Source organism: Melanostigma gelatinosum (assembly GCF_949748355.1).
Source record: "Melanostigma gelatinosum genome assembly, chromosome: 16".
NCBI lineage: Eukaryota > Metazoa > Chordata > Actinopteri > Perciformes > Zoarcidae > Melanostigma > Melanostigma gelatinosum.
In genome coordinates, this window is record NC_136649.1 from 22,729,951 (window position 1) to 22,739,244 (window position 9,294).

At 41.5% G+C, this 9,294-nt stretch overlaps 1 protein-coding gene across 2 annotated transcripts in view; it reads right to left on the bottom strand.

The window, feature by feature from the left end:
• Positions 1-4,783: 4,783 nt before the first annotated feature.
• LOC306790649 (tumor necrosis factor alpha-induced protein 2-like) overlaps positions 4,784-9,294 on the bottom strand; it is a 9,434-nt gene continuing 4,923 nt past the window's right edge. For both annotated transcript variants that reach the window (XM_079287080.1, XM_079287081.1), the window contains exons 5-12: positions 9,184-9,294; positions 8,467-8,561; positions 8,288-8,380; positions 8,053-8,179; positions 7,610-7,729; positions 6,964-7,107; positions 6,727-6,848; positions 4,784-5,424 (exon numbers count right to left, since the gene is read on the bottom strand). The exon at positions 9,184-9,294 is cut by the window's right edge and continues 12 nt beyond it. In XM_079287080.1, the coding sequence (XP_079143206.1) occupies positions 5,280-5,424; positions 6,727-6,848; positions 6,964-7,107; positions 7,610-7,729; positions 8,053-8,179; positions 8,288-8,380; positions 8,467-8,561; positions 9,184-9,294 (957 nt within the window). In that variant the 3' untranslated portion in view covers positions 4,784-5,279. The remainder of the gene's footprint in view (positions 5,425-6,726; positions 6,849-6,963; positions 7,108-7,609; positions 7,730-8,052; positions 8,180-8,287; positions 8,381-8,466; positions 8,562-9,183) is intronic.

The following is a 9,294-nucleotide window of genomic DNA, read 5'->3' on the forward strand; positions in this document are numbered from 1 at the left end:
GTGTCAGATTTTCATTTATTAGCCATTGGTGTTTTATGCCACCTTCTGCCGATTCCTCGTAATACCTTCTGTACTTGCTATTTTTGTAGATTTTAATTATTGAAAGAGTGTAATTGCAATTGCAGTGTAATTGCAAACTGTTAGATACGTAAACATTTCCATTCGTGGATGAAAAAATACACTTAAAAGAAAGGAAAAGGAAAATGTATGTTCCATCCTAGATATGATGCAGAAATGATAGACTCTTTAATGTTGATTTAAGACAGGAAAGGTTCACCTAAGACTTGACTTTGGATTCGTTAATATGGTGACGGATTACTTTGCTGCACCATAAAAGGAAACTATATTATATGCAGAAGAAATAACGTAAATGATCTCTGAATATATTGTAAAGAATGTGAATTCATTGCATACTTTTTGTGTCTATGTTTATGTTGCTTCGTTCTTGTTCTTCTTGACAAAAACTAAACTGTGTCTCTGTCCGTCTTTGCGTCTCTCAGAGAGTGATGGACGAGGCCTACAAGCTCATCGCTCACATTTACTTCAAACGTCTCATCAAAATCAGCCAGAGAAAACTGAAGAAGTCCTGGCATCCAGATGTTGGACAAGAAGTCGCTAACGATGCTGAGAATCTTCACAACATCATCTCATATGTGGTGAGCTCAACGCTGTGCTTGTTCTCACGACTTGTTAATGACATTGATTCATTAACGGCTGGATAAAACCTTCACTGACCCGTGTGTGTTGTGTCCTATCAGGTTCCTGGTGTCGGTCAGTGGAACGTCATGCTGCTGAAAGTCGAAGAGCTGTTGGACTGCAAAAGTCTCGAGGCGACGAAGATCACAGTGGGAAGCATGCATGAGGAATGTTACACGTGGAGGTAAATCATTCTTGTGTTTCTTACACACATCTGTGTCCAATTTTTTATAGAATGTTGCCTTTGGCCATCTGTGTATGTTTAGAAGGACCAATCAATATTCAGAAACACCCAAAGACTTAAAATCTGTTCTGTTAAAGCACTAAAACTAGCCTTTGTGCTGACATTATCGTACTGGTTAAGCATTTGTGCTACTGGGTTAGCCTTTGTGCTACTGGGTTAGCCTTTGTGCTACTGGGTTAGCCATTATACTACTGGGTTGGCCTTTGTGCTAACATTACCATACTGGTTAAGCATTTGTGCTACTGGGTTAGCCATTATACTACTGGGTTAGCCTTTATACTACTGGGTTAGCCTTTGTGCTACTGGGTTAGCCTTTATACTACTGGGTTAGCCTTTGTGCTACTGGGTTAGCCATTATACTACTGGGTTAGCCTTTATACTACTGGGTTAGCCTTTGTGCTACTGGGTTAGCCATTATACTACTGGGTTAGCCTGTGTGCTACTGGGTTAGCCATTATACTACTGGGTTAGTCTTTGTGCCACTGGGTTAGTATTTATACTACTGGGTTAGTCTTTGTGCTACTGGGTTAGTCTTTGTGCTACTGGGTTAGCCTTTGTGCTACTGGGTTAGCCATTATACTACTGGGTTAGCCATTGTGCTACTGGGTTAGCCATTATACTACTGGGTTAGCCATTGTGCTACTGGGTTAGTATTTATACTACTGGGTTAGCCTTTGTGCTACTGGGTTAGTCTTTGTGCTACTGGGTTAGCCATTATACTACTGGGTTAGCCATTGTGCTACTGGGTTAGTATTTATACTACTGGGTTAGCCTTTGTGCTACTGGGTTAGTCTTTGTGCTACTGGGTTAGCCATTGTGCTACTGGGTTAGCCATTGTGCTACTGGGTTAGCCATTATACTACTGGGTTAGTATTTATACTACTGGGTTAGTCTTTGTGCTACTTGGTTAGTCTTTGTGCTACTGGGTTAGTCTCTCTTAGCTCTCTGTTGACTTACTTGTGTTTCCTAAAGTTGACGTTTTTACTTGGGATTTTCTTAAAGTCAGCATTAGTGGCCATTAGTGGAAGTGCACCTCTCTCTAACTCCTCACGGTGTTTTGTCTGCAGCGAGGACGTGGAGCTCCTGCCCGCGCTGCTGCAATGGAAGGGTCTTTCTGGAAGGGAGATTAGGGAGGTGCAGAATGTCCTGGAGGACCTCCCTGGCTTTCAACCCAGACCCACATCTGCATCTTGTTTTACCCGGTTGCTGAGCTGCTGTACAAGAGAATCAACAGACGGTTAAAACGTACGTGAGTTTTCATGGAATTCATAACATGATTGCAGCCCGACCCGTTATCCTAACGAGGGAACGCGCCGCAGAAGTTCCTGTAAAAGTTACCGGGAGAGAGGACCATGACTCTGCGTCTCATTTTATAAAAGGGACATATTTTTTGTTGAGCTCTGAAAATCAAAACACAAGAACAAAAAATGTAAAAGCACTAACAGGGCAAAGGGAAAGGCAACAAAATGACTCTTCTTTTGTTTCAAACCCTTAAATGTTATTTTCTTTTCTTTTTAGTTTACAGACTTTTAACTGCACTGATAGAGATGTTCTGTGTCTTTATTATAATGTAATATTTTAATAATATTTATTAAATTATTTATTTATACAATGGTTAAACTACAGCTGAGTATTGGTTTACTGGTTTTAATTCCCTCTTCATGTCCAGTCCAGTCATATTTGCTGCTTCAGTGTAACAGTTAATGCCGTTGTATTTTATTTATGTTATTTATTGTATTTTTCTGTGGTCGTTATGTTTGTTCAGAAACTTATAAATGGCGTTACAGTGACACACAAAAAAACGTTGTTTGTTTTTGTCAGCAAAGCAATTAATAAAAATATTCAATAAAAATTAAGATTTTGGCTGCATGTTCATTGTACCGTCACCAGATGGAGACGAACATCAACGTACAAATCGAGACTTGAACGGGAGTTAAATTCTTGCTCCACAAAACAGATCCCAGAACAGCGGTTCTCGGTCTGGGAGGTTGGAGCCTCTTACAGTTTTCTTTTTTTGTGCAATTGCCAAAACACAAGAACACACGTATTGAAGCCTGTGTGTCGTTTGCTAAAGAGTGCCATTGAAATACCACACTCAATTATCAATCACCTGCACCCAGAATACACCTGTGAAAACACCTGTAACTAAATAGATCACTCGCGGTTCTTAACCTGAGCATCTGCAGATTTATTCGATACCGGATATGTTATCACATATTAAATCTAGGCACGATACGAGATGAATTGATCAGTTTTTGTTATCTTCCCCACCGTCTTGAGTGAGATTCAACTCTTCATTGTTTGGGACACGGAGATAAGCAAAAGTTTTGGACTTTCACAACCAAGTAAAATCCATCAACATGAATGAACTGATAATGAAACGTCTCATCGATGACCGGCGTAAGTCTGATTAACTCCGACCTGTGACTCGGTGGTTTGCTCAGAGACACTTTGGCAGCCGTCCTGCTTCAAAAACAGCATCCCCACTGGGGTCAGCGGCTCGCAGCAGGAAAGCACCGTGGATTTCCAACAACCAACAAGCTTATCTTCCTTCACTCCCTCTCATTCTCTGAGGGAGACTTGTAGCTCTGACCTCCCCTCTTCCTGACCACATCCTTCCTCTTACACCAATACACCGATACACAAACACAGACACACTTTTGAGCGTAATTTGCGGCAGACTCATATCCTTCCCCTGCCTTGGAAAGCTGCACATATTACTCAGAATAATAAACGAGAAACGCCTCGGCTCGCTGTCTGTTTTTCCCCTCACAAGAGGCTCAATGATTTCCTGGGATTGTTCGTTGTGATTTGGCTGCTTCTGATGTTGTGAATCACTTAATGGTCTTTGAAACCGGAGCATCAACGGCGTTGCACTCACTTACACATTTTTTGCAAAACTGTAAACACAACTCAGTTTGCAATTAATTGCACACTTCCAGCTAAAAAATGTTTAATTCCTTTGATTTGATAAGTGTGTGATGTTTGGAATACACATCCATACTTTACACATTTAAATACCCCTGCATGTGTGTTTACTACATGCACGACAAAACTACGTTGCAAACTGTTTTTCATTTGCCATCAGTGCGTAGTTGGTGCTTCATTCAAATGATCTTTTGTGTGTACAAAGAGTTCGAAGAGTTTTGCAGAAAATGGTTTGAAAGACAGCGCCCAAACCATCAGAAAAGAAACTGTAATGAGGCCTCTTGATGGCTTTTCCCTCAAGCGCCACCACGAGGTTGACATTTGTGGTTTTGAGTTAAATGTCTTAACTATTAGATCACATTTGGTGCAAACATTCATGTTCCCCATCATGAAGAATTCTTAGCACTTTGGTGGCCCCTTAACATTTGGCTGTGTGGAGCTCTTGGAAGAGTCCTGGTTGGTCCAAACGTCTTTGAGTTAAGAATTACAAAGGCCGCTGTGTTCTAGAAACATTTGTATAGCCTTCCCCGGATCTGTGGCTCGACACGATCCTGTCTCTGCATGAAACCATGGCTCGGTGCGCGTCAGCTGTGAGTCCTTGTGTAGACAAGGGTGTGCCTTTCCTAATCAGGTCCAATCAGTTGCATTAACAGCAGGTTGAATCCAATCAAGCTGGAGAAACAAGACGATCAAGAGAAACGAGTCAAAGGGTTTGAGTACCGAGGTCAATGTGACATTTCATTATTTTCCATTTTAATAGAAAACTAAATGTGAAGGTACACTATTTTGTGCTCTAAATTGTGAATGTTGCAGTTAAACTTCTACCACAGAAGTCTTTGTTGCATGTGAAGAAATACAACAGAGGTAAAAATGTACTGCTCAAGATTTATAAGAAATTCGCCTTCAAATCACACACAGGGTTCACCGAATTTATTTATGAACTTAACTTAAGTACAACACTTTCTCAAACAATATTCTGACGTAAAATAAAAATGTAAAAAGCTTGACCTCTCCCTTTATTGCACATGTAATGCAAAAAATACACAATATAAAAATAACACACTCTTACACAGATTCAATATAAAAAATAAACACGATCAGAGAATTACACACACACACACACACACACACACACAGCACTAAAAGGGTTCGGGTTAGCACCTTATTTACCTGCAATAATGTGAACTTTAGCTTATTCTTTCATACAGTAACTCAGCCATCATTCCATCTGAAAGACGATATTCTTTACCGCCTTCGGGACATTTGAACGCAGCTGTGTAACTCTGGGATAACGTCACCTGATTGAAGTTTTCACTCAGCTCACACACAAACATTATAATACACAAAACTAACTGTACAACTCAACTTTCAGTCCAACTTTAAAGATAAACTACATTCAGTTCACGGCTCATTAGACCTGAACGTCAGAGAAAAAGCCCCGTTTGGCAGCGTCGCTCCGTTGGCCTCTGGTGTCCGACAGAACGTCTTTGACGGTGTTCCTGTCGGCTTTGGAGAGGTTGGTCTTGAGCTTGAGAAGAGCCGAGACGTGTTTCTCACTGTGGGCGAAAGAAGAAGGAGAAAAGGTTAAACAGCAATGTTTCAATCCAGTCGATCTATTTATTCATGATTACGATCTCAGAGACACTTGAACATGATTGTAGAGTGAAGGTTGTTGCATTGGACACGGTGATCAGTTAAGGTCAGGAAATGCAACTCATATCATTTCATTGTTTCGAGGTTCATTTATTTACTCAAAAAAACTAAACTAAAACAGTAAAGAGAACATGAATTTGCTTTCGGGGGAATGGAAAGAACAGCAATCAAAACGACGGCAGATAATATCGCCGGCATCTTCACAGTAAAAAAATCAGGGAAATATTGTCCATTAACTTTGACTTTGTTTTAGCGCCAGACATAATCGATGCTACGCTATGATTGGCCAGTCTGCGTACGAGGGGCGGGACTTAGCAAAGGGTCAACTGCCTCGATCTCTTCCAGGCTCGTTGCCATTTTTGTGCCACTTATTTCGCCGTCACGAGCTATATATGTCTGGCTCTGCACAAGAATCTATCCTGCCTTCAAAACGATGTTCTGCTTCGTTGACTTTTTATTTATTTTTAGTAAGCAGCTGTTACAGTAATGAGCACATGAACAACAGAAACAAAATGAAAGGATGTGGAAGGAACCAGGTTGTGTCTCCACCACTTTCAATGAACTGAAACTTGTCAACTATCAGCAGACATATTTCCAGTCTGCTGTGTCTTTTATGACGCCGTTTGCGGCCTTTATGCTAAGCTAACCATCTTCTGGCTCCAGTTATTTTCAGTCTAAACATGAGAGTGGTATCGATCTGTTCATCTGACTCTTGGCAAGAAAGGGGACAAGAGAGGATTTCTCAAAAGTATTCGTCTCAGGTTCGAACTCGTCTCAGGTTAGAACTCGTCTCAGGTTAGAACTCGTCTCAGGTTAGAACTCGTCTCAGGTTAGAACTCGTCTCAGGTTAGAACTCGTCTCAGGTTAGAACTTGTGTTCATCCTTTCAGCGTTTACATATCTAACTGAGATCAACATTGACGACAGACACAACAACAAGCTTCATCAGATCTAGACTCCTTATTTCACTGCAGCACTTTGGTGACACGATAATTTAAATTGAGTTGCTTTTAGCTCACGACATCATCCTGCTGCCAGGAAACATCTGAATACCTTTTCTCTTCCTGTTGAGTGGGTTTGTTTATCCTCCCTGTAGAGTAATGTAAACCACTCACATCGTGACGCTATTGCGTCCTAAGGTCTAAACAAGACAACGTCACTTATGAATGAGATATGCTGCATATCTTGTGTGAGTGTGACGGTTACCTGAGATCAGGATATTCACTTCCCAGCGATGCTACTTGCATCTGAATGGCGGGGAGGTCTTGGAGCTTCAGAATTTCTGCAATGTTGATCAGGATGTCCTTCAACCAAACCTCCTTTGAGCCCTGTGAAGACAGAGCAGTTACAGCTCAGTCTGATCCGCTCTCATCTCATCTAATCGTGTGTTTTGGGGAGGATTTTATCTGTTGTGGTCACTGTGGATTGTGCTCAATTTCTCACCATTTTGAGGAATAAATTCTCCGCGTTGTCCCTCACGGTGACGGAGGCCTTCAGCTGCTGCTCCCTGGTCCTCAGTTTGACTCCTTTCAGGAGCCTCTTCACATATTCTGCTGTCACTTCCTTGTGCAGCTGGCCCACCAGCTCCTGAAATAAATCCAAGCGTCCAATCAGAAATAGATGGTTACAGCCTAAATCGAATTACTTTGAACTTGAATCAACACACGTGTTAAACTAAGAACCTGATCACTTGATATTTTTGAATAACAGGGATTTTACATATCTAAGTCCATTCACTATTAACATTATAAATACGTCACTTAATGTCTGACTATTTCACAAACCAACCAGTTTTGAATGCATTTTCCCTCACTAGTAGGCAGCCATTGGTTTCCATTCATTTCATCACAGTTTGAAAATCAGTGCGCATGAAGACTGTAGAAACTGTCTTCAGTTGTTCAATCCGTTAAAGTGAACAACATTGATATTCGTACTGTGTGGAAATGAATTGAAACCAAAGGCTCCCTGTAAAGACAAATACATTCAAAACGTTGTAAAGTGGTTGTCAGTGACATAAAGGAAAATAAAACAGCAGCAGCTTGACCCTTCAAATGAAACTGAAGTGTGTGTTTCGTGCTTTCTTCAGTACCTGGTGACAGGATTCCATCGACCCCTGAAGATCCTGAAGCTCTTTGTCGACGCCGGCCAGCAGCTTCTCAAACTGGTTCTTGTTCAGCCAGTCACTGGTTCCCAGTTTGCGGTACTCTGGCTGTGTGAGGTACAAACATGCCGCATTAGACAGCTGACACGTTCATGCTGATTTTCTGTCAGTCACCCCAAGCCCATTGGTTCCTATTGAAGGCAGACATCTTTACGAACAACCTCACAAGTGTGTTGTTTCATATTTCAAAAAGGCTTTTTTTAAATCGACCATTTGTTGGGGACTATTTTCAGCGGCGGATTAATCCACATTTGGCGCTCTGGTGAGTATTTGTGGCTTTAATACACATGATACTTTTAAGTAGTTTCAATAATTAGTGTTTTGAGTCTGTTCGTGAGATTTGTTGAAAGCTTTGTTGTAAATAATCTCACCTTGAGGACCTCGTGCACAGGTTTTAATAAATATGCGTGGGCAGATTGTTTCATGTCGGTCAGAACATGCAGACAGTTTTTCCGCACGTCCTCTATGAACAGATGTCTCTCCTTGTTGAGGACGTCCCTGCAGACAGACCACACATTAGCTCACAGAGATACGTATTAGCTTCGATCTTAATAAAGCCAGACACCTGTCTCGTCTCGCCACAGCGCCCAAATGTCAGAGGCGTACCTGAACTGTTCGATACAGCCGAGGTTGGCCTTCACGGCCGGCTGGCTGTTCGGTTTGTTTTGCTTTATGACGTCATTTTGGAAGATCCTGAAGCTGCAGGAGTTAAATTACAATTGATTTTCAAGACAATATGTCTTTTAAAAAGACTATGTTCTGGAGAAAGTCCTCAGTCTTGTTACCTCTGCATTAAATCCTTCAGTTGGCACGTGATCTCCTGGGCCTTCTGCAGATCTCCCACAACCTTTTCAGCTGAAGTCACCATACCATTGATACACTGAACGACAGATGGAGGACACGGATCAATGACAGCATTAAAAGACGACTGAGACTTTACACAGTCATGTACTTCCAGCATCAAAGTAACACAAGAAACTGAACCCCAAACTCTGGCAGCTGTAGTTTTTAGCCTTGTTCCACTTTCTATGAATGTTTCCCTTCTTGGTTCATCTTTTTCTCAACATTTGCACTCGATCTTAGTTAATCTGTGAAACAGCCTGGAAATGATTGTTTGGGGAAATACGCTGATGTCTTCTCCTGGTCCAAACATTATGTTTTACATGATGACATGAAGCTTGTTTCATGAACATGTGAACAGATGGTCCAAGCCTTTTTGTCAGATTAACATTTTATAGCAAAACAAAAGCTTTTATATTGAGATTGTGATCAAACGAAAAGTCATGAAAATATGTCGTGGCTTTGATTTTGGTCAAAAAAGTTGTGAGCACAACATCAACATATCATCACATCTTTAAGTTGACCTCCAGCTGTTAGTGAGAACCATGATCTGATGTTTGTGATCACCTCCCTCTCCTCTAGCTCCGTCTTTGGTCTCCTCCGCCTCCTGAGGAAACATCAGGCTCTTATAGCCGCTTGAACATCTTGCTGTCTTGTTGTACCTGAATGATGTCGTAGGAAACAGGACTGACGAAGCAGTCGTCCTCTCTTCTCGGCTCTTCTCCTTCGTTCCACTTTTGCTTCGCTTCCTCGAGGACGCGGCGGATGTACGT